The sequence below is a fragment of the Myotis lucifugus genome, unplaced genomic scaffold (assembly GCF_000147115.1).
Source record: "Myotis lucifugus unplaced genomic scaffold, Myoluc2.0 scaffold_7, whole genome shotgun sequence".
Classification (NCBI taxonomy): domain Eukaryota; kingdom Metazoa; phylum Chordata; class Mammalia; order Chiroptera; family Vespertilionidae; genus Myotis; species Myotis lucifugus.
In genome coordinates, this window is record NW_005871055.1 from 19,649,721 (window position 1) to 19,674,851 (window position 25,131).

Sequence of the window (25,131 nt, forward strand, 5' to 3'; positions counted from 1 at the left end):
CATATATATATGAGAAATATGCTAATTAACCAGGACGCCATAATGGGGCTGACCAGACAGGAGGAGGTTGCGCACAGCTTCAGGCGGGGGGGGGGGGGAGGGGGGGGCGGGGGGCAGGGGCCTCCACGCGCCTGAGCTGGGGGAGGGCCTGACCAGTAGCGGCCATGGCTGCTTTAAGGGTCAGAGAGGGAGTGGCCAGCACCGTGTGATTTCCAATCGCGCTCTGGGCTCCTAGTAATTACATAAAAATTAAAGATTCTTATGACAGTCCTTGGGACCCCATTTGCTACTGTTTCATGTATAAGCACCATTGAGCCATTTTAAAAGCACATTTGCAAGGGTCAAGTGTTTAGTGTGTCCTCAAGTGCTGTTGATTTATTTGCTTTTAAACAACAAAAGTTAACTGAATTGACAAAAATGTTAGTTTTGGAAGTGTTTTGAATCACTACTTTCTCCAACAGACTAGAATGGCTTCCTGAAACTTGTTGATTAAGTAAAGAAACACATAATTCCCAAAGAAGCATATATCTGACCCTCTATCACTGCATGCAAAGTAAGGGTTCATCTGAGAGTATTTTTCCCAACTCCTAATGCAAGTAGCAGACAACACAAAGGAAAAACTAATCTTTGAACTGGCCAACTTCAATTTTTAAAAAAGTTTGACTGAGAAAAAAAAATCATGTAAGACTTAAAAATTTAGTGATTTACAAATTATAGAAAAGATATGTTATCTACAATATATGCTAGGTGCATTATTTATTTTTTTGAAACTACATCCAAATGAATGCATAAAAACCACCATCTTGGATCTTGGTGCTTTCCAAACTTCTGAAATCTCAGTGAAGGAGAAGACATATCAGGTTTTCTTGTTATTTTCTCAGGAGAATTGGGCAGAGATGAGAAGGAAGTGAGCCTTCACTCTGACATAGGCCTTCTAGAGCAAACCAGCTTAGGGCACCTTTTTATGGTTCAATTAAAAGTAGTTTGAAAGTAGTTTATCATAGAAATTCAAGAGATTTTTTACCCTGAGAGGGCTAGCAGGCAACACAATAATATTAACAAAGCTCTCCCTCAAGCACAATTGCACTACCGCAGGGAGATAGAGTTGTAGAATGGGTGCCCTTGGCCAACAAACCACCATGATTTAATGGAGTTTGGTAGCTCTGTGACCCTGTAAACTAAGTCCATTTTTCCTTCCTCTTTTTTTCCAACTGTAATATGCTTCAAAGGGTAAAGGATTGCAATTTTAGCCTTTCTTCATGGATATATTGCTTTCTTCCAACAACATCTGACCGGGCTGTTAGCCACAACCTATGGCTTGAACAGTTGCATGAGGTCTCATGGAATACAAAACACCAAGCATTTTCAGTAGTTTATTTGCATTTTTTCTCTGCTTATTTTAATATGCACCATGTGTAAGTTAGATGAGGGCTACTGTAAAAACATTTTTAATGACTGAAATCTTACTTTTCCTTCTAACGATTTGGAGAAAACCACATATTCATTGATTGTGAAGAATAAAGTGATTTCTGCTACAATGTTGCAAAAAAGTATTCATCAACATGAACAGTTCTCATCTACAGAGATGATTTACACAATGCAAGTAATGGAAGTGTTCTTTCTTAACTAGTCTACTAATGAACTGAAAAGTTGAATCTTAAAATTTTCTTGAAAATACTATATGGTTGATTATGTATTAATAAAGGAAAGACAGTCCCCATCACCATACTAACACCATAAGAGCTATATTAAATACTTAGGAAAAAATATGGAAACACTTATGGCAATGATTAAAATGATAATTACAGAAGTACACTCCCATAATGGTACATATTTATTTGATGATGAAGTGAAATAAAAGATCAATTTGGTTATAGAAATTACTTAAAGAACACTATCACTTAATGAATTCAAACTTGAACTATCCCAAGAATGTCATGAAAAAAAATTATAAAGCATTGGCTAAAAGCAAAACAGTCTGAATATACCAATGTAATCAGCATGCCTTGTGCTTGTCTGTTAACCCTTTGCGTACATTTCTGATATTCAGGATCTTGACAGCTTGATGCTGAAAAGATTGCATTCCATCTGATTACTCAACATTTCCACTTGACATATCACATACACTGTTTACTCAGCATAAATCACAAATTTGACAGCAATGCGTTGGGCTCTCCATGCTGAATGGGCCCTATATTCTTCCGAGCTGCTCTCTGAAGTGTGTTGTGAAACACTCCCCAGCTTCACATGGTCCACAGTCTCCCAAGACTTGGATGGAAAAAGGCTGAGCCATGCACTATAAGTTCTGTACACTAAATGCTGTACCAATACATGTAATGTCCACGGGAAAAGCAGTAATTCAGAGAATGAAAGGAAAGTGACAATCTTATGTAGGTACGTCTCTGCTCATAAGATTCTTCATAGTCACACATTTAGAGTTGAGGCCAAGTTATATGGCTACTCCAGTGCTACTTAGAATAGTGCTTTGCTTTATAGTTCTAGACAAAGCAGTATTTCTGAACAGTTCTGGGTACTTCACTTATGTGGAATCTTTCTACACACCAACACCTTTCCTGGTATTCTGCCCTCACCCCAACCTTGACTGAATTGTGCTACTCTGCGATATTGTATCATTTTAGGACTCTCTAAAAGGGGGACAACTTTTAATAAAAGCTTACATGTCAGGACAACACAGACTAAAGAAATAAACCTAAATGTAGAAGAGCAAAAAATTGAGGGAACTACTTTGTAAAAATCATGACATGGTAGGACCTTAAAATCTATATTAACATAGGGCATAGTTTATGAGTTAAAGAGTAAAAGCAGCAATTGAAGACAAATGTGTATTTGAAAATAAAGAAATGTCAAAGACCTTCAGATATTGAAATATATTCAAAACAGAGACAGTAAGTGCTGTTCAGCTTTACATATGCAAATTTTATGAGACCTCACTCTTTGGTTGTCTCCTGCATCTCAAAACTGAGCAAACCTTAGGAGGACATTTGAGTTGGGTCCTTGCCTCCAAGACACCATGGCTAGCCTTTTCTCTAAGCATCACAGTAAAGCACAGGAGGCCCCCATTCTGAAATGTGACACATTCCAGAAGAAACTCAATGGAGATACAGGGCTAGGGATCAAGGTTTTGTCACAGGAGTGACAATTCAGGTGTCAGACAGGACTTGACCCATAGATAGAAAAATAACATGCCCCTCTAGATAGCTAAAGACAGCGGTGTATAAAAAGGGCACCTTAGGGAATGGAAGTTTCATCCTCAGTGGTATCTTCCAGTTCTCCTATCCTGTTCTTCCTGGGAGATCATATGTAGGAAACCTAAAGGTACACAGGAAATGATCTTATCAGTGTTTTATTTCCTTAAAACCCATTTTAAAAATATTCTAGATTGTTTTCTCACTGTGCTTTCTCCTTAGTCACCTTGCAAAAACACTTTGCCTCTAGTCCCCTGTGCCCCAGCACTCCTGTGTATGGATTTGATATTTTATGGATTTCACACTGAAGACAGCAGTGCATGGAAAAGCAGGTGAGAAAAAAGACCAGGATCTTGTTTCCTCTTTCTGTTTGAAATTCCAGTCCTATAGAGCACCTGGCAATTTATTGCTCTTTTCTACCAGTTTTTTTTTTTTGTCCTGTAGATGGCTCATACTGAGCAGGCAGACCCTCCCTCACCAAGCACAAGATAAGGTATGTGTGTGCCTTCCTGAGGGTCTGCGCTGGCACTAGCAGCAGCTGATGTGGAAGCAGCATTTCTGGAGTGATATCAGCACATCTTCATATGGAGATAATTTTGGGGGGGGGTACCATCTCTTTTGTGGGTCAGGCTGTTTGCCACAGGACCAATTTCCTCCACTTGGGATGCAGAACTCATGGCAGCTGAAAGTCATACCTCTAATGAGAAAAGTCTCTTTCTTAATAGGACTGTGAAGAAGAAAGAGGGGTGTTTATGCCTAAGTTATAAAACGGCCATGATCTAAACCTATAGAAAAGGAAAAGCAAGATATCATTCTAGGTGCCTTTCTTTTCTGGATATTGTGGCATCTAAAAACACCCCTAGATCTGCAGCAAAATCAAGAAATGTGTCTATACATCCAAAGGCCTGGAAAATTCCCCAAGGGGTCTCCAAAAGCCATGCACTCAGAGGGTTAACATGTGCTTATTACACACTGCAGATCCTAGTTTGACTGATGAAAATATTCATTGCTTTTAAATTTTAAAAAGTTGCAAAGTAGACTTAACCCTTTGAGGATCCTATTAGCAGCAAGTTGCCATCTTTACAAACAACATATCTTATTCAGCAAAGGGAAATTACTACAAAGGTACCAGAAAACACACTTTCTGTTTCTGAGTGCTAGATAGATCAGATGAAACTGTTTTACATAATTTGGGGGAAAAAATCAGAGAGTCTCAAAGGGTTAGGCTAGGGCTTCGAGTAAAAGGGTCTTATTAAAAGGGCGAGTTTGGGGAGCGAACAGTCTCTGATGAGCTTGGGGAGTAGTCTTCGGATTCCGAGTTGAGTTCAGACGGAGCTGGCTGTGCCTTGTATCGGCTCCTCACATCCTGGTTGCATCTTCGTCGGAAAACCTGCCTCTCCTTATCAAGAGCGGTGGTCTAGCAGGGGCATAAAATGAGAAAGAGGACAATTAGGCTGAAGGAAAGGGTACAAGAAACTCTGAAACTTCTGAGGTCAGAAAAATATACTGGCCAAAGTAACCTATCCATTATGGCTTACTTTCGTTGACAACAATTACCACTGTTGGGGAGCTCTCTGCTCTCCAAGTTGTAGCTGCTAGGAGCACCTGATCATGACATCAGCAGGCACAGGCAGGATGGATGATGTTGTGGGTTCAATTCCTCCCCAGCCCGCCCCAGACTTCCCCTAATTCCGCAACCATGACCTCTGGTGGCACCCTGGCCAGCCAGAGACCCCTGGTAAATGGGCATCCCAGGCCTGTGTGTCTAACATGTGAGAATGCCAGGCGTGCCTCATTCATCATCACTCAGCTCAAGGCAACTGTATAATAAAGATAAAAAGTGATGAAGTTGTCAGACATGGAAACAGAGCCACAAGCTCATCCTATTATTTTAGCACCTTCTCCTTTAAATTATCTTATTATCTGCTGACGAGGGAGTACAGCTGAATCTCTGGGAAGAATTGTTTTAATTTTAATGAAACCAATGTCTGAAATTGAAAATTGCTTTGAGTGTAATTAAACCAAATGGAAACTTTCCAAGGATTTTTCTTTACAAAGTTCATTTTCATCATAGTATGTGGTGATTTATGAAACTGAGATTCAGTTCTGTAGGTATTCCAGCTCCTGGTCTCCAATCCTCATTTTCCTGAGGAACCTCAGATGATTGCCAGGCTGTGCGATCCAGCTGCAACTCTGGAAGCTATTATGACATCAGAACTGGGAACCGAAGACATGACTTCATTACAGATTTAATGAGTGTGGGAGGAACGGGGTCATTACAGAAAAACCTTACGCAGAGAGCAGAAGAGCAGGTACAAAACCTGATGAAAAATATAGAATACATATAAAAGCTTGAAGGCATCCTTGTTTGAAAGTCCTTCTTTAAAAGGATGTAGCCTGGAGGTTATTCTGCTTTAAGAGATTACTTATCCTCTACAGGGATATATACTACTATTTTTTCCTCTTGAAAATTTACTATTAGCTTCTTCAAAGAATGGAGATAAATTTATAGCTGGCCTGGTTCTGAGAACAAAGTGAAAACTATGCCTCTCTTACAACTGCAGTATAGCATTAGAGCAATCTTAGATCTAAAGTAGGGCAATCAAAGTTCTGAAATGAACTAATAAAGAGGGAAAAAGAGGCAGCGTGTAGAACCGATAGAGCAAATGGCTTCATTAGGTTGAGCTGTGCCACTTTAAAACTGTCCACAAACTGAATAACAGTTTTATAGACTCAATGAGGAAGATAAAGTTTAGTAATTTACTTCTCATTTCACTAGATTGTTAATACAATTATTCAATAACTGGTTTGTTGAAATGTCTATGTTTCATTCTTCTACTTGTCAAATTTTTACCCACTGATTTTGTTATTTTTAGCATCATAAACTCAGATTCCTAACTTTATTTAAAACACTGTAAAGTCACAGCACATGGTATTTTGCTTTCAAAGCAAACTAAAAATATCTGTTTGTGCAGAGATGTTTGCAAAAAACAGACATGTCTTTAGTCTGACTTACATAAAAACCATTCTGTAGTTAATCCAAGAGTAATATAAACTCTTCTCATGCTCATAAAAAAATATTTCTATTTCTACCTTCTTGAGAAAGAAAAAAGTCCTTGGTATTGGACTTAATACTGACTAGTGAATTGAGGCTTTCGGGCATGGGGAAGAAGTGCATACTAGGCTATAGGCAGGGATTTTGAGTCCTGTTCTGTCCACTGCTGGCTGTGTGAATCATTCACTCTGTTCCCAGTTAAATGAGGAGCAGACCTAATCCCTTCCCACCCTCCCAGAGTTGCTGTAGGTAAAGATAGATGTGCAAATGCTTTCTACATAGCTAAGATGGCCAGAAATGGAAGGGTTGTTTTTTTTCTTCCTTCCTTCCTTCCTTCCTTCCTTCCTTCTTTCCTTCCTTCCTTCCTTCCTTCCTTCCTTTCTTTCTTCCTTTCTTTCTTTCTTTCTTTCTTTCTTTCTTTCTTTCTTTCTTTCTTTCTTTCTTTCTTCTTTCTTTCTTTCTTTCTTTCTTTCTTCCTTTCTTTACAATTTGGTATCAGAGTACTCCCCTTCCCCACTCTCACTGGCACCTTCTCCATATTTGACTCATCTCCCCATAATTTACTCAGTTACATCAAGTCACACTCTTGGCTTCAGCCACTGAAATAGGTTATTTCTTTACAAATACCATGATGTTGTTTATGCAGAAGTTGCTGAAATAGGTTATTTCTTTACAAATACCATGATGTTGTTTATGCAGAAGTTGGTGACAGTGTTGAGTCCATGCTTGGATAGTATTCTCTTCCTTATTTGTCCCTCGGCATAGAGAACCCTTGCCCTGTTCCTTTTAAGTGGCCAGTTCTCCCCACTCCTAGCAATTTCTGTAGTTAGCAGCTTTATAATTGCTCATATTTGTAGGTGACACCTGGTGCTTAAATGCCTCTGTACTTTCAGGTGGCATATAAGCCAGTTTACCAATTATTTTTTGAAAAATATCATGTCATGATCACATGTCATAGAATAAGGATATGATGGCTGTTTCTATTGGATTTATAGACTTAAAGAATTGAAAGAGAATTTATAAAACATTCTTTGTCCAATGCTTTGCCTTTCCAGGCCAAGGTCTGTATGCCAGGATGCACTGTACATACAATTCCATCCTGGACCTGTAAACTCTTAGGGAGCCCTGAGTCTGATGACAGAGAGGCAGTTTCCTACTTCCCCAAGCCCTTGCAATATTCTCAAAAGCCACATAATTAATGTTTAGGGCTCCCAACGGACTTGCTCTCAAAGATGCTCCAGAAAATGTCATTGTCCACAGGCATACTCACTCTGCTTCCAGCTCCATGGACTATGGTTGGTTTTAATTACTTCTTCCTTCCATGTGTTCCCTTGAAACCTGGTACTGTTATCACTGTGCATCCTGTCTAGATCATAATTAACTCTAATTCACTGTCTTACTGTCTTTTTGGTTACATTGTAGATGCTCTGGAGGGCAAGATCAAGTCTTGGGCATCCTCTGTGCTCTCCACAGTCCATGGCACACAGCAGATACTCTACAAGTCTGTGCTTTTGAAATATAGGAAAGGGCAACAGAGGTCACGGCATTTGCCTCCTGAGCACTGAACCCCCAGTCCATCTGATACACAGCTGACAGGTTAATTACCCTTAAGTCTGATTTATTTAGAATTCCTCATAAAGTCCATTTCTTTGTCCTAACATTCACAACATGCCTACAATAAAAAATTTCCAGTGTCTAGTTCCTTTTATTATTCAAAATGGTCCCATAACATCAGCATACTCACTGTTACTCATTTGATTTTCTTGCACAGCATCATTTACTCTGTCTAGGGTTAACCATTCCTCAGTTTCTTTTTGGACTTCCTTCACTACCATACTCTGTGGTTCCCGTGAAGGTGATCCTACCCCCATCTCTGAGATGGGGCCAGGTGATTTGGTGACTCAGGAGCAAACCTGAGCTTACTGTATTCCTCAGTATCCATGATTGGCAGGATGGGCACCCAATCCAGCTAACAGGACATAAGGAGACTTTTGCTGGGACTTCATATTTATAATGAATCCAAACTTGGGGAGGATAGTAGGCCTGGAGCTGCTTCCCACATCCTGGTACTATATGAAGCTCCAAACTAAAGCCAACACCGGGATGTAGAGTGGAGAGATGAAAATAAACCAAACCCTGACTGAGTGCTGAGTCTATCCATCATTAAAGCCAACCTTTGGACCTTCCAGATTTTATAAAATAATACATTTTCTTTTTGCTTAAACCAGTTTGGTTTGGGTTTTCCTTATTTGCAATCAAAACAGTCCTACCGGGTATATCTGTGAATGTACTTTAATCACACTCACTTCTACATTTTGGCTCAAGGTGTTCACCAACCTGAAAATACTATTCCTCCTTCCTGCCTACTCAAATTTATCTATTTCCCAAGATTTAATAAAATTCACCTCCTACATCACCCTTTTTCTTTCCAATCTCTCAGGTAATCATTCTTGACCACATTCTGGTCACTTATTGAACACAGGACCCTTATTATCTTTTCTGTGCTTATTCCCCAAATAACATGCAAGCTCCTCTGTGGTAGAATCTGAAACTCTTGCATTTTCAGAATGCCTAGCAGACTGTGGCACACATTTTTAGGGACTTATTAAATATTTCTTAATTAATACAGAATTAAATTATTTTAGATAATTATGTACTTTCTAAATAACAAAAAAGGACCCAAAACAACAAGAGTAAGAAGTTAAATGTATTATGAGTCAATATTTAAGAATACAATTTATATTTCAGATATGATCAAATGCTTACAATAGATAAAGTTAATATTCTCTTATACATTTATTTACTCACAGCCACTTATTAAAGTCCAGTTATTTATCACAGTAAGCACTGTAATATATGAAATCTTTAGAATTTTAATTGTGGCTATAAAATTATGTGAAGGTTAAATCTCTACAACTGAATTCTATAGCCCCCATATGTAGTTCAGGACAGATGAATTCAGCAAGAAAATAGAGCAATATGCTATTACATAATTTTTAAATATAATTTTTCCCCATAAAAGCATTTGAAATGTAAGATTTTCTCTGAAGTGTTGCATCACAAATATAAATTCTGAGCCCTTTCTAACATTTCTCAAAGGCTGCTTTCCTCTTTATCAACCACAGAAAATTCCCAGATATCAAGCAAATAGGGTCTCTCCTCCCTAATGCTTATCTTTGAAAGGTAAATTTGTCCTTAGGTATTGCCTTGATATGCCCTTAAAACTTAAGATTTCCTAACAGGCTTATTATATTATTAGTTATTTTCCTCATGGTTTATAGCTTTGTTGGAACCAACATGAATAGAATTTCCAAATGTTTCCTCAGAAATGTACCACTTCCTTAAGAGCTCAAAGATAATCTGAAGTCCATATTATCACAGTTTTGGGGTTAATTATCAGAGGTTAGAGGTGAGCAAGAAATCTCTTGAGATTCTGGAGTTGACCAGTAATAACCAAATATGACGCTCTAATCTAGTTGCTTAAAATAGGTATCTATTAATGACTGCTATACTGTGTAATGGGCATAGCTAAATAAGAGTGGACTGGGGATCCTGGTAAACAGAATAAATAGTTGACCAAATGAAATGATATAGACTAATATAAACCTGTCCTACACAGAAGAAACACTGTGTATCTCTACCTCAGACTGTAAATCTTTAGTTATCACAGTCTCTTTAAAGGCCCCTAGATCAAGTGTGAAAACTGAGGAATGGTAAAATAATGTCATAACCTTAGCAACTCCAGTAGCTGTGTACATAGTACAGTAGTTGGAAATCTTAGATAGAATAATGTCTATTATGTTTTGATTCCTGCCATAAGACTAGGCATGCATAAATGAAAGACAGTGTTTGCCTAATACCAAGGAAATTTTTTCTACCAATAGATACATCTATTGAATTGGGTCAGTGGCCTCTGTTACAATGAAATGACTATATACTCCACATGGTACTCAGATATTTTAAGTCCCTACTTATAACATTAAATTTGGAAATCAACACAAATGCATAAGACATTAGCCATCTGGAATATCTATGCAATGTTAAAGGGAAAATAGAGCATGGGAGAGGAAGGTCAGGAATGAACTGCAAATGTGAACTGGAGCATTAGCTTTGTTTTTGCTGGTCTGTGCTGCCCATCACTCTGTAATGCTTGTCTTGTCTGGTAGCCTCAGCTTAATCCCCTTTGGAAACAGCAATAGGGGGAAGTCAGAAGAACAAGGTTTTTATCCTAGCTCAGCTAACATGACAATGGACATGTTTCCTAACCACAGAACACCAATTTCCCAGTCCACGTGAAGGGAGGTATAGTTCTCTAGGAAAACTTTCACCTATAAAATACTAGGAATAAGCTTAATACTGTAATGGGTGATGCTTTTCTTTTAGCAAAAAATAGGCCTTCCAGTCTATGGATCAAAAACACTTCTGTTCTGCTGCATGTGCAGGACTGGCAAAGAATGCACTTAATTGAAGTTGTGAGGCAATGTTTTCTGTCCTGGTGGTCATGATTGAATTTAAATAACTGCATTTTTCATGGGCACACATTGACTGCTTTTCCTTTTTGCTTTTCTTAATTTATTACTAATAACTTCATTAATAAAAGAACAATTTTGTGCATGCTGCCTTTTAGCCCATCCATTATTCATGCTCCCTGGGAGGTGGAACAGGTGAGGTTGCAGCATTCATCTCAGAGCCGTTTCTCTCACTCACCCTCACTCTGCAGGGACTGAGTTATGACTTGCTTGACACTTCAGGAATGTTTGGCTTGCTAGTAAAATTAAACTGACAAATCGATTGAAATATCCACCCTCCTCATTTTATTTGGCTTACTGACAGGGTTATTTAGATTATTTTGTTTTGATTCAATAGCCTTTTGGGGTCTCACCAGGAAGTGCAAGCATCTAGATATATGACATGGTATTTCCCTAAAGTGAAGGTGACCATTACAATGGCAAAGGAAGCCTTGGGGAATGAAAACCAGTGGCCTGCTAAGCTACCTTTTAGGTGCAACTCTCTTAAAGTGAATCATTAGTTCCCTGGGCAGAGCTGCCCCCACAATTCTCCACCATTTCTTATAGTAGTCTCCTGCTATTGATTTGGTTGTGTGTGTTTTTTTTATAGATTCCCAAATTGGCCTGCCTCTACAATGGCCTCTCATTAGAGGTTTAAAAATCATAGCCCTATAGGACACAGATCATGTGTTTCCTCTGCCATGCAGCTCCTGATTTTCTCATAGTCAAAGCTAAATTGAGCTGCCATGTTGTTTTTCCTTCATCATCCTAGTAAACTAGAGAAGAACCACAGATGTAGTTTATCTTAAAATAAATCTATAAACTTCAGAACTTACTAAACAGGTCAGTTAGGGGGTAACTCCTTTCATTACAAAAACAATATTTTGCTTTGCTAAAAGACTTACCCTCAGATTGCTATAAATGAGATGCTATTCTAGAGCATCTCATGTAATTTCATTGTCCAAACTTTAATTTATTCCAAACTCTTCAAAAACACATTTATCCTCTATATCAACTTCTCCTTCATTGGAAAGTTGAATTATTTATTAAATAATTTAACACATATTTGTGAAGGCTCTACTATGTGTCAGGCATTCCATGAGGTGGTGGAGATACAGTTTTTAACAAGCTTACCAGGTGGTGCCTTTTAATTTGGAAACATTTTCCCCCTAGAACAAGATTTGAAGAACTTCTGGAAAGGCCAAATAATTAATATTTTAGGATTTGCAGGCCATATGGTTATTTGACACTACCTTAACTCTGCTGCATAGAGCAAAAGCAGCCATATACAATTTAGAAATAAATGGGTATGGCTGTGTTCCAATAAAACTTTATTTACAAAGACAGGCAATGAGCCAGATTTGGCTGATTGGCTATAGTTTGCCAATTCCTGCCTTAGAGGATAACATTGTAAACTTAAACCTCATCAGGATTTTTGGCTGTAGCCTCCTTTAAGTAAAATGTAATGCCACAAATACTTATGACTAATATTAGCAGTTTACCCCAATCAGAGCAGCAAAACAGTTCATGGTTCTACTTTAATAACAATTGCTTTGATCTGGAGAGAGATAGATTTTTCTCAAGAAAATGTCTCAAATGTGGATACTTTTTTCTTGGAAGTAAGGGAAACCCTGAAAAGCCATCTTTCCTGAGTCCCCCCGCGCCCCCCCCCCCCCGCCCCCGGGCCTATGAAGGCACTTTTGTATAGGTATCTCACTTAATCCTCACCACAGATTCGGAAGGTTAATAATAGTCTTCTCATTTCTACCTATGGGGAAACTGAAAATCAGAGAAAGAATATGTAAGTTGACCACAGTCACACTTCAGGAAGCAGGACAGGCTGGATTCAAAACCAGGGCTTCTGGACAGCAAAGTAGCAAACTCTACATGCTCTGCACTACCAATAAAATATCAAACAGTGAGCAACCCGTTTCACTATTCCTCTTTTTCTTTCAATGACCATTTGTAGAACTATAATACTAGATATGCCCATCTTCTGAGCCTGTTGGTCTAATAATTCACTTTTTAGCATCAAGGTATAGCTACCAACCCCCTTACAGTTTCCTGATACTTTCCTTTGTAATCACAGTTCGGGTGTTTTTTAAGTTTAAATCTATGCCTTTTCTGGGTTAAACTTTCTGTTACAGCGCAGGGGAGGGTGATCAGTCCCTTTTGAGAACAGTAGCATCTGCCCTCCTTCCTGCAGGGCTCTGGCACTCAGTAGGTAGTACTTTCCAAATGGGCACAGCAAGGCCAAGGCAGCTTTCCACAAAGCAACCTGCAAGGTATTGCAGCTTGTTGTGTATCTCTGGCTGCTGGCTGAGGTTCCCTGAGGAGCCCTTCTCACACCAGGCTGCAGTTCCTCTCTGCCTTCACAGAAACCTTTTTTAAACCTGTGCTGAGCAAGATGCATTTAACTGTCCCCATTTCTTTTAACAACTGAGCATGACAGCATTTAATAGCCTTGCAAAGACTGCGCACACTTCCACCGCTCTGCCTCATTACTCACTGTTTCAGGATGATGCTCCAATCCAATATGCACACTGGAGTCAGGTCATGCCTGGGAACTCAAATACCCTTTTGTCCTAGCTCACCTCATTTTATCTCATTTAGCATTTTTAGCTTGTCTTGTTTTGGTATTTGCTTTATTTAATTGGGCTACTCCATTCTGATTGTTGCTTTGTTCTGCCTGCAAATATGGAAGAATTCTTTTCCTTGTGTTGTCAGCCATAGCACCTGCCACAGAGACAGCTTCACTCGAGAAAGGCAGAAATGTGTGTGACCATATCCTCTTTGGGTAAGGACACACTTTCAGGAGGGGAAAATGTAACAAGGTAAAAATGTTTTCCAGTGGCTTGTAGCAGGGCCATGAGGGAGTGGAATGTCCCAGGAAGCTCATTCTTGGAAGAGTGTCCCCCCAGACTCTGGCTGACAAGAGCAAGGTCTTCTTGATAAAGCAGCCAGGCAGGATGCTGCTCCCCTGGCTACAACTAGGAAGCAGCTCTCTGTTAATGGGCAGGAGGATGAAAGTGAGAAAGAAGAAAATGCATGCCCACCTTTTCTCTGCTATCACCAAAAAGTCTATTAAGAGGGACAGACAATTCTGGGCACCAGGAAGAGGTTCTTTCTCCAGCCTATGCCCTGATGTGAGCAGCTTTACAAAAAGTAAGGGGTACTCCCAAGTGCTGTGCTCAGAGTAGTGAAAACAGCCATAGCACTTGTAAACATAAGGATTGGGAGTGAAGATGTTCCGGGTAATGATTGTTTATGTAAGAGAGTTGGCTGCTGCTGTTGTTTGGTTCGACAAATACTTCCACTTCTGTGGAGATAAAAAGCAAGCACTTGCAATCAGTGAGGAGAGTGAGTTTGTTCCAGGGTTAAATCACATTATAAAACTTCCTAGTTAAGTATATATGCCAATGAGATTTTAGCATCATTTCTCCAATTTAGCTTTACATACTGGGTGTGCTGTTTCATACAGCATTAACTATCAACATTGTTGTTACTGCCCCCAGCTGGAAAACAGAGTAGTTTATGGGTGAAAGAAAAAAGACATTATCTCCCATCTGCTCCTGCCCATTATTCAGGGATGTGTCATTTGTCTGCTGATGGGACCATCACCAAGATTTTAGTCAAATGGCCTTTTTATACTGGCTACATTTATTAATTATTGTGTTTACTTGGCATTTTGCTCCCATCCTTAATCCCACAAATTTAGTGATATAGTTTTCTAAAGTTTTTTTTAATTAGATTAACTTATATGTGTAATTTTTATTCTACAAATGTGCACAACTGTAACTAGACATATTTTATGCCTATTTTTAATTGTATATCAACTTTACTCATATATTTTTGGTTAATATGCCTGAGGTTAGGGGGCATACAATAAAAAAAGGATGGAGCATGATGTGATTCAATTTATATAAAGGACAAAACCAGGCAAAGCTAATTAATGCAGATAGAGTCCAGGTCAGTGTTTACCCTTGGAGCTATGTGACCTTCCTGGAAGGGCCCTGGAGGCAGAGAGGGGTTTGGTGGTGCTAGAAATATTCTGTGCCTGGTCTGGGTGCTGCTTATAGGGGCGTGTACAATTTGTGAAAATTTGTTGAGATGTTCATTCATGATATATGCGCTCTTCTGAATATATATTATCTTCCATTAAAATGTAAAAGACGGATGGATCATCTTCACATAAAAAATAAAAAAGAAGAATCTTCCCAAAGACAAATTAGGACAAATTATTAACCAAACATTTCCACGCCCTCCCATCCCCCCCCCCAAAAAAAAGAAGGGAAGGTTAAAATAAAACAGAGCTCTTTCTTCATTTATAAAGCTATTTTACTCAGGTAAATGAAATGGTTGATGTGCAGTTCCTGCATGCATATCTGTCTAGAAGATACAAACAACCCTTTAATGTAAAACAGACTGAAATATTTTGTTGGAGTTTGGGTATTTTTTTGCTTTAAACAGACTTAGAAATTATCATGATTATAGTATATTTGGATGGTTTGTCAAAGTGTGACCTTTTCTACTTCCTTAAATCCTTTGTTTTGAGTGTCTAATTATAGAAAAAAGCTGGGAGCAATAATTGTCAGTTAGAAGGGTATATACAGGGTGGGGCAAAGTAGGTTTACAGTTGTGAGTACAGGAGAGAGAGTTTATTCTTGTATTATTATTTATTAATTATTGTATTATTTTCATATAAAAAACTGTAAACCTACCTTTGCCCCACCATGTATATGTGTGTGGAGCACATATTCCTTCCTTCCTCCCTTCCTTCCTTCCTTCCTTCCTTCCTTCCTTCCTTCCTTCCTTCCTTCCTTTACAATTTAGTAAGCTAATCCATGAAATGATATCAGGAAGCTACCACATTACTGAGCTAGGCTCCATCATTTGGGAGAAACAAGTGCCAAACCAAATGGAATTTTTCTTAACAAATGCTAAGATGTGGAGCTTTACTTAGAGATCATTTCAGAAATGTTAAGATGGAGAAAAGTTCCCTAGGGCTTCTCAGAGTTCATTTCTCACATCATCAAAAACCATCCTGCCTGTGGATAACTTAAAGAGACACACACACAATGCTCCTTGAAGGAAATGCCAGGGCAGTTGGCTGGAATAGAAAAATGATTGGATAGAATTCTTAACCCCATTAAAAAAAAATCGATACCTCCCATAGTCCCTTTTGCTTGAGCAGATAAGCCAGCTAAGTAATCTGACAGTTGCAGAATATTGAAAATAAATTCATGCAATAGCTAGTACATAAAAGGGTTTCCAGGGGGAGAGAGGTAACAATAAAATGAAAACAAAAGAAAACAAAAAGGTGGAGAATTTGAAAACACAAGCTCATCAACACACACAATGCATTCTATAGCTCATTGTTACTTAGAGGAGCTTCTACTACTAAAGCGTAAATGCATTGTTTTGTTCATCTAGTAAGTTCAAGGTAGGGCTTGATGACTTTAAAATGACAGTATATACTTCTATAGAACATATACTAAGGTACTATTGTTGCTCCATTTGTTAAGGGACAGAAGAGCACTAGAAGTCATTCTTTAATTGGCAACATCAGGAAAATGCTTTGTCATTTACACTAAATATACTGTCCTTTTAACTGTAAGAGAAATTCATACTGAGCATGTGCAATGGAAAGAAAGCTGGCAAATGTCAGTGTGAATAATGGGTGAAAAAAGGAATGAGGGGGTGTGGCATCTCAATCAAGAATAAAATGAAACTATAAAGCAGCATATGGACTGGATAACAAATCAAAAGCATGTTTATCCACTGAAGGAACTGGTTAATGGAGACTGCCAGCACGTTGCCATGGAAACACTGACTGTTGAGCTGCACCATCTCATACCTTATCCAATACATTCCTGGTTGTTGGTAGTAGTCCAAAGACCCTGATCTCTTGATGGTAAACCCGTGGTCCAGCTGAGCAGAGAGAAATGGGGCAACTCAGTGGATCGACATTGTGCTAAAGAATTAAGACTCCAGACCAAGCTGTTCTTCATTGACTATACATGGAAATATAGTTATAATGCATCTTCAGTGGGGTGACTAGCTAATATGCTAAGTCTGCACATTGAAAATAAAAAGACAAGAAAAGACACTAATCTCTCATGAATACTCAAAGACCATTTGCTAGAAAAAAATCTAATTTGTCAAACAGGTTTTTGAATGCACATTTAACAATGCCCTCTCAATTTCAAAAAATATAAATACCTTTTCATATTCTACAGAATGGAAAATGCTTTACAATTAAATAAAATACTGACATCATCTTTAGCCACCTCTGAGAAAGCAGATTGGAACCCCCAAAATCTTACCCCATTAGGCTTAAATTTGAGGGCTTCATAAATATGAAATAAAAGATTAAGAGAATCAGGTTTTGAATCCCCATAATTATAGCAAATTGGTTTTCCTCTTTTAAGAGTTAATCTTCAAAATCAGAGCTAAGCTTAAAAAATCAATTACATTTCTAGCCCTGGCTGGGAGGCTCAGTCGGTTTAGTATCTTCCCATGCACTGAAAGGTTTCCAGTTTGATTCCCTGTCAGGGCACATGCCCGGGTTTCGGCCAGATCCTGGTAGGGATGGGTGCAGGAGGCAGCCGACTGCTCTCACATTGATGTTTCTCCCTCTCTCTCCTTCTCTCTCTAAAAATCAGTAAACAATCTTTTTTAAAAAATCAATTACATTTCTGAACTAAAAATATATAGTGTAAAGCAGTAAATTTTCTCTATGAAAATATAGAAAATAAAAAATAGTTTTCATTGCGTATTAAAAATGCATATTACAGTTAAGTACTTATGATTAACAAAAGGTGCAATAAATACGAGACAGGATAAGTTCTCTAAGTTGTTCATCCTGGAATAGGATGTTAGCCTTTGGCTATCTAGGAATAAAAGATTCAGTCCCAAATTTGAAAAACAGTAATCATGCTGTGTACCCACTCCACTCCCCAATCTGCCCTCGACTGGACAAGCTGCACCTGTTCTTTATCAGGAGGCTCATGAGTGCTTTCAAGTGTGGTCATGCTGCAGGGCGATGCTGTGACGCTGAGATGCTGACGACTGCTTCTACCTCTAAATTCACAAAAGGCATTTCAAATAGATGCTGAGCACCAGGCATTTAAAATAAACACTCCTCAGAGAATTTGGTATTCTGATTATAAACCAGGCTCTCCCAGTGTTCACGGGACAGCAATGTGAGATTTTAATCTTTTAAACAATGTACATTTCATTTTCTTTAGAAAAAAAAGTCGAAGCACTATTAGTGCTTTTGCTAGAGGATGAAGGCCTGAACTTCAGTTTCAGTCTGGGAAGATGGCCATTTAGTACCTAGTTCTCTATTGCCATCTACAGGCCAAGTGTCCCTAACACCACGTCTCTAGCCCAGTATCACAATTATTTTCACCCTGATTAGTATGGATTTGTTGTATTAGTCTGAAATGCTCTATTTGCATGATAAAAATGCAAGAGAACGTTAAAGCATTTTTAAAATTATTGGTTAAAATAATAAACAGGATTAAATGAGGAAAAATAAATTGAAACTGACATCTTAGTCATCGGTTCTTCATCAAGCTGAGCAAATCTAATAATGCCTCCTTCCCCTCCCTTAGCTATCAAGAAGTCCACCGTTAAAATGTCATCTCTAATTCCATTTTATGTCTATAAATTGCATTTTAATAACCTTTTGTTTCCTTGTTTCTGTTCTGTTGGTTTTTTGGTTTTTTGTTTTTTTTTTTAATTTCCCAACTACTGGCAAAGGTAGCAGAGGGAAAATGGAGTCTTTCTGAGAAATAGAATGTTGCACTTTTAAGGACAGCAGTGGGTTTCCACCTAATCACATTGCCTGACCTAAATGTAAGAACACCTTTTTCCTTTTAGGACTGTATGATCCTTGTGAGCCTCTAGCTGATAGTTAGTCTTCTAGCCTATTCAAGGACCTCTTGCAACCTTAATATAAAGTTGTCATTTGTCCTTTCTTCAGCCTTACTAAGGTAGGGGGTGGGAAGCAGAGAAGAAAAAATGACACCATCTGCAAAAAACACTAAGATTCAGAACCACGAGTGCATATTAAACTATGCTCATGTAACACATTGCACCTGTATCTAGAGTCTGTTATGATAGTTGGTTCTTTCTTTCCTCTGAGAAAGAAAAAATGTAACAAATTCTTTTGTAAGCAACATTAATCTCCAGCAGGTAGTTAGGTTTCTAGAGAAAGAGAAATACCAGTTAAAGACTAATGATTTAATTGTTGATTTCCTGAAAAAAAGAAAAAAACAAAAGCTGATTGATACTACATCCTAAATAGTATTTTTAAAAATTTGAAAGAGTGTAAAAAATTCAGTCCTAGAATAGAAGATGTTTAAAATAAAGTACAAAGAAAGGAAGAAGAAAAAAATAAAATACAGTACTTGATAGCCTCCGGGGAGAAGTATACATGCCCATGGGAAAAAAATTCTGTCTGAATAAAGTTTATGATGAAATCAGTTTTTTTCTATATCCATCAAATAGAAGTCATTACAGTGTTATATTCTTTACAGAAATTTCGATCATGTGGGTGAATTAATAATTATATTACATCATTAATTGTCAAATGGTTTTTATGAAGGCTATTCCTTCTACCTACCACTTAGATTCTGCCTCACAACAGAATATTGTTCCTTTGCAGTTATACTTTAGTTTGAGTTGAAATATTACTTAATTCCAAGGTTTCTTTTTCTTGTGGTAGTCCTCTGAGACTCCTCTTTTGCACTTTAAGAATGGGAACACTGTTATAGAGTGTAAATGGACTTAACCAGTACCATTCTGAAAGATAATACCAAAGGCAGCCAAACTGTCCAGTTTCTAATTCTCAGCCCTGCCCTGGGATTGGTGACTCTCTCATCCTTCCCTCCCATCCCAGGTTCTCATGGAGAGTTTGGACATTTATGAGGGGAAAGCATTCTGGAGAAAGTGCATATATGATGGTAAGGCAGTTTCTCCAGAAACAGCTCTGAAATTTAGTGATATTCTCTTTCATGCTTGAAATATTAATGCCAATAGTCAGCATGTAAATTGTGCTTTAGAGTTGACAAGGTACTTTTTCAGATACTTCTCTAAAGTGTTAATTATTTTGTGTCTTAATTAAGTTGGTAATTATTTTTAAAAAAATTGTAGTGGATAAAGAAGATTAAGTATGCAACTAATGTGTAACTCAGCATCACAAAGCCCATTTTATAATTTATAAGTCTATTACCAGTTTGTACAGTTTCCATGGAATATGTTAGTGATGATCTGAGAAACTGATATTAAATTGCATTCAAAATGGTCCAATTATGATATTTAGGGAAAAATTATTTAGCATCTGATCTTCAAATACTAACTGGAGTTTTTTTTGAAATCTACTTAATAAAGTTTTAGGTTTTGGAATTTATCCAGGTTTGATTAAAGTAGGATTTCCCCTCATATCTGTCATTGTCCATTGGAAAATTGTTCTGAAGTTCCTGTCCTTAGTCATTATAAGATTCCCAGAATACCATGAACAAACAATTATGGAGCAACCCAGTCAAATTTAACCAAAGAAAATTAAAATGAAAAATAAAAACAGGAAAAAATTAGAGTGGTAGAGAAAGCACCCTCTCTAGCAGCTGTAAGCTCTCAACAGGAGCAGAAAAACAGTCCTTTTCATGGACAAGCGTGCTGGCAGTCCATTGCAAAATAAAATTGTGGAATCAAAAGTTTCAGTATAGACGTATAACTTGAATGAATGATGAAAACAGAGTATAGAGTATCTGGTTTAGTTGAGAACCACCAGGAGATTATTACTTTTAAAAATTGCGATAGAAAATGCTGATAATAAAGAATGCGGACAATCTAGGAAGACATGGAAGACAATGTACTTCTACATTGAATTTCCTTAGAAGTACTAAAGACAGAGGGCAAGAAGAATAGATTGCAATTTTAGATCCTTAGCAGCACTGAAATTCAGGTATACATACTGTCAAGTGTACTCATGAACCAGTTACTCACAAAAGGGTTCAATAAAAAAACATGAAATGCAAGCAGTACAAGAAAGTATATGCATGTATTCATGCCATCTGCAAAATCTGGAAGCTCCTATCAAATATTTAGTAACCCAGATTTGGGATTGGTTATATCAAATATATCAGTTACATATGTTTAGTATTATCTGGAGCTCCAGCACAATAAAAAATAAAAACAAAAATGCTGTAAACATAGTTAAATATTTAGTATTGCTGTTGAGCATGAAGTACTATTTAGTAGCATAAATACTTTTTACCATTGGACAACATAGTATCTCATTTCTTTGTTTAAAAAGAAAAACAGTTTAAGTGATTTCACATTGAATATGCTGTTAAAAAAATGAAATTATTAAAAACAAGTAATCTGGGACTTGAATATCCTCTAGAATATGACACCAGGAAGTATGAGGTTTCATTATTTTTCTACCCAATTTAATCTTTGCCTAGAGCTGCTCTCAAATTGCATGTAGTGTGTGTCTGCATGTATAGAACAGGAAAAAAAAATCTGTGTAGCTACATCAATAAAATGTTAAATGTTAAAAGACTTTCAACTTTAAAAATGAAATTTCTAAGGAGCAAGACATTGTAATTTCTTTGTGTGTTCACAGCGATTCAATTTCCCTGAAAATCTTACTGTGTAACCTTTCTGCTCTGTTTTGGCTTTCATTTAGGTCTCGTACAAAGAATCATACTGTTCCAATTCTCTCTGCAATGTCGTGTTTCTCAGCTTCCCTTCCCTCCAAGGTCCTGGCAAAAGAATACAATGAACTCCTTTCCTCAGAGCTCAAAAGTTTGCATTGGCACACAGTCCAGTGTGGGGGAGGTTTTCTGCTTTAAAAAATAAATCATGAAATTAATATAAACTGCAAGACACCCTGGAGGTGTTGGATAATGATGTGACAACCTGGGAAATCATCAGCAAAAACACGTGATGTATTTTAGCCCCAAGCTCCCTCAGTGCTTTAAACGGTCGAGCTGTCTAAAGAAATGACCCATTCGGCTGTCTCTGGGTGGAATCTCCTGAATAATGCCTGTCTCCTAGGTGGATTGCTTTAAAACAAGTTATAGGTGGATATTTCAGATGCTTACTGCTATGACAGAAACTCCAGCTGCTGTGCTATTCGGCTTGGGGCCTGTGTTGAAATGCTTCTTTATCTTTCCAGCTACTGACAGCTGATGTTCATTTTCTGGGAGGCCGTCATCCTGGGCCGGGAGGGTGGGAAAGAAATAAAGGAAGGAGAAAAAGAAAAAAATGAGATATGAGGAATATGAGGCCAAGATCTCCTAGTAACAGGCAGTGATCTTAACATTCATAAGATTTCAGAAATAAACTGGTCAATGTCTTCTCATTAAACACTGTTGTTAGAAGTACAGCTCTAAGGTCTCATGCATTTCCACATCTGCCCTAAAATTAATTTGGTGTGTCATCTGTCCCTCAGAGTTACCTAAATAAAAATTGTTATTTCTGTTGTTTCTAATAAAATAATTTCAATCATGGCTCCAGAGACATATGTCAAAGAGCAAATTAATCTGGACAACAACAATAACAAAACATCAATGTAAACATTTTTATTTTCTGATCCAAGAATTTTACCCTCTTATCCCATCATTCAGACCCATACCCAAGAATACTGATACACTTGGGCTCCTGCAAGCTACTCAATCAGCCATTCTATAACCCCAGAAAACCTTCCAGGCAGAAAGTTCTTCCTTAAGTTTTAAATCCTCCTTGCAGCATTCAAATCATCTGTTATGACATACTTCACATTGGAGCTCATTTTAACTAAGGCTTCTGCTCTCTGCCAGAGCTGTCTGTGATGGAGGCTGGACAGATTGCTCTCCTTGTTAGCAATACTGTTAGAATAACAATAACCCAACTCATAAGTATGTGCCATCACTTACTAGATTATGATCAAAAGGCTGCACAATCTTTGGAGACCAGAGACTGTGTTTTGTTCACTGTGGAGCCCTCAGGTCTTAACACAGTGCTTTGGCAGATTGTAGATGCTTAGTAAATACTTGCAAAATAAATGAATGGATGTATAATAAAGTGTTTGTTACTATCTCTTAAAACCAAAGTTCCTGGCAAGACTTCAGTGCCATTCATCATTTTCCTTCTCCCCTTCCTCTCCATCTTTCCAAACGTGACATGCTTACTTTTTTGCACAGCATGGACTCTCCACATGGGATCTACTCCTTCTTTTAGCATTTGGCTATTCATTTATTCAGCAAATATTAACAACATGTTGACGTGGACCAGGCACTAGAGTAAGTGGTGGGAAAATGAGGGTGAGCAAAAATAGGCATGGGCTTTGCTCTCATGTACCCTGTCATTGCTATCTTTCTTCAAAACTTGGGTCCAAATCACCTGTTCCAAAACACTTCCCCCTGTTAAACACAACTTATTCTAATGGTTCTTCTGTAAACTCCTAATGCTCATTTATTCTATATATTTGCCTCCCTACTTATATATTATTTTTGATGCTAGGTGATTTTGTAAGTATAACACACACATATTATTATATATATATATATATACACACACACACACACAAGTATATGTATACACTCACAAAGCATATATATATATATCTACACTAATAAAAGAGAAACATGGTAATTAGCGTACGACCGCTACCCTTCCCATTGGCTAATCAGCATATCCTTATGCAAATTAACTGTCAGCCAAGATGGCGGCCGGCAGCCATGCACTGAAGCGAGCAGGGAGGCTTGCTTGCTTCAGTGACTGCGGACTCCAACATTCCCCACCTAACTTGCCGGCCTCTCAGCTGCAACTCTAAGCAACTATGTACTATGTTGCAAATAAGAAGCTAAACAAAACCCCAGAAACCAGCCGGACTGAAAGTCAGCCGGACCGCAACATTGTATCAATGTTTTCAGCAGCGAGGCCTCAGAGATAAAGCTGGCCCAGAATAAAAAAAAAAAAAAGAAAACAAGGAGCGGTTGGGAACTTCAGTCACTCGCCAGCCTGAAAACAGCCCTCAGCCCCTCACCCAGACTGGCCAGGCACCCCAGTGGGGACCCCCACCCTGATCCAAGACACCCTTCCGGGCAAACCAGCCAGCCCCTACCCATGCACCAGGCCTCTATTCTATATAGTAAAAGGGTAATATGCCTCCCGGCACCGGGGTCAGCGGAGCAGCGAGGCTCCCGGCACCGGGATCAGCGTGACAGGGGGCAGCGCCCAAACCCCCTGATCACCCTGCGGCTCTGTGTGTGACAGGGGGCGGGGCCACAACCTCCCTATCTGCCCTGCTCTGTTCGTGACAGGGGAAGGCGCCCCAACCCCCTGATCAGCCCTGCTCTGTGCATGATAGGGGGGAGCTCCCCAATCCCCTGATTGCCCTGCGGCTCTGTGTTTGACAGGGTGCAGCACACCAACCCCCTGATCAGCCCTGGTCTGTGTGTGACAGGGTGAGGCGCCCCAAGCCCCCCGCCCCCCACGGGCCCTGCTCTGTGTGTGACAGGGTAGAGCCATAACTTCTCCATCGGCTCTGCCCCGAGTGTGACAGTGGCGGCGCCCCAACCCCCTGATCGGCCCTGCTCTGTGGGTGATAGAGGGTGGCGCCCCAACCCCCCTCCACGGGCCTTGCTCTGTGTGTGACAGGGTAGAGCCATAACCTCCCCATTGGCCCTGCCCTGAGTGTGACAGGGTGCAGCGCCCCAACCCCCTGTTCCACCCTGCTCTGTGTGTGACAGTGGTGGCGCCCCAACCCCCTGATCGGCCCTGCTCTGTGGGTGATAGAGGGTGGCGCCCCAACCCCCCTATCGGCCCTACTGTGTGAGTGACAGGGGGGAGCTCCTCAACCCCCTGATGGACCCTGCTCTTTGCGTGACAGGGTACAGAGCCCCAACCCCCCTGATGGGCCCTGCTCTGTGCAAGACAGGGGCCAGCGCCCCAAACCCCTGATCGGCCTTGCTCTGTGCGTGAGAGGGGGTGGCGCCGCAACCTCCCCATCGACCCTGCCTTGAGTGTGACAGGGGGCGGTGCCCCAACCCCCTAATCGGCCCTATCCTGAGCGTGACTGAGGGTGGCATCGCAACCTCCCGATCCGCCATGCTCTGTGCATGATGGGGCGGCGCCCCAACTCCCCAATCGGCCCTGCTCTGAGCCTGACCAGGGGCTGCATTTAGGGATTGGGCCTGCCCTCTGCCACCCAGGAGCAGGTCTAAGCCAGCAGGTCGTTATCTCCCAAGGGGTCCCAGACTGTGAGAGGGCACAGGCCGGGCTGGGGGACCCCCCCTCCCCACCCCCCCGAGTGCACAAATTTTTGTGCACCGGGCTCTAGATATATATATATATATATATATAT

The 25,131-nt window shown here is 39.4% G+C and overlaps 1 protein-coding gene across 2 annotated transcripts in view; it reads right to left on the minus strand.

The window, feature by feature from the left end:
* Positions 1-1,701: 1,701 nt before the first annotated feature.
* Positions 1,702-25,131, minus strand: part of LOC102440557 (serine/threonine-protein kinase DCLK1) — a 518,233-nt gene continuing 494,803 nt past the window's right edge. The window contains exons 16-18 of one of the 2 annotated variants that reach the window (XM_006083624.3): positions 21,887-22,000; positions 16,627-16,700; positions 4,442-4,623 (exon numbers count right to left, since the gene is read on the minus strand). In XM_006083624.3, coding sequence (XP_006083686.2) covers positions 4,566-4,623; positions 16,627-16,700; positions 21,887-22,000 — 246 coding nt within the window. In that variant the 3' untranslated portion in view covers positions 4,442-4,565. Of the gene's footprint in view, positions 4,624-16,626; positions 16,701-21,886; positions 22,001-25,131 lie in introns of both variants that reach the window. The other variant, XM_006083625.3, reaches the window with a different exon arrangement.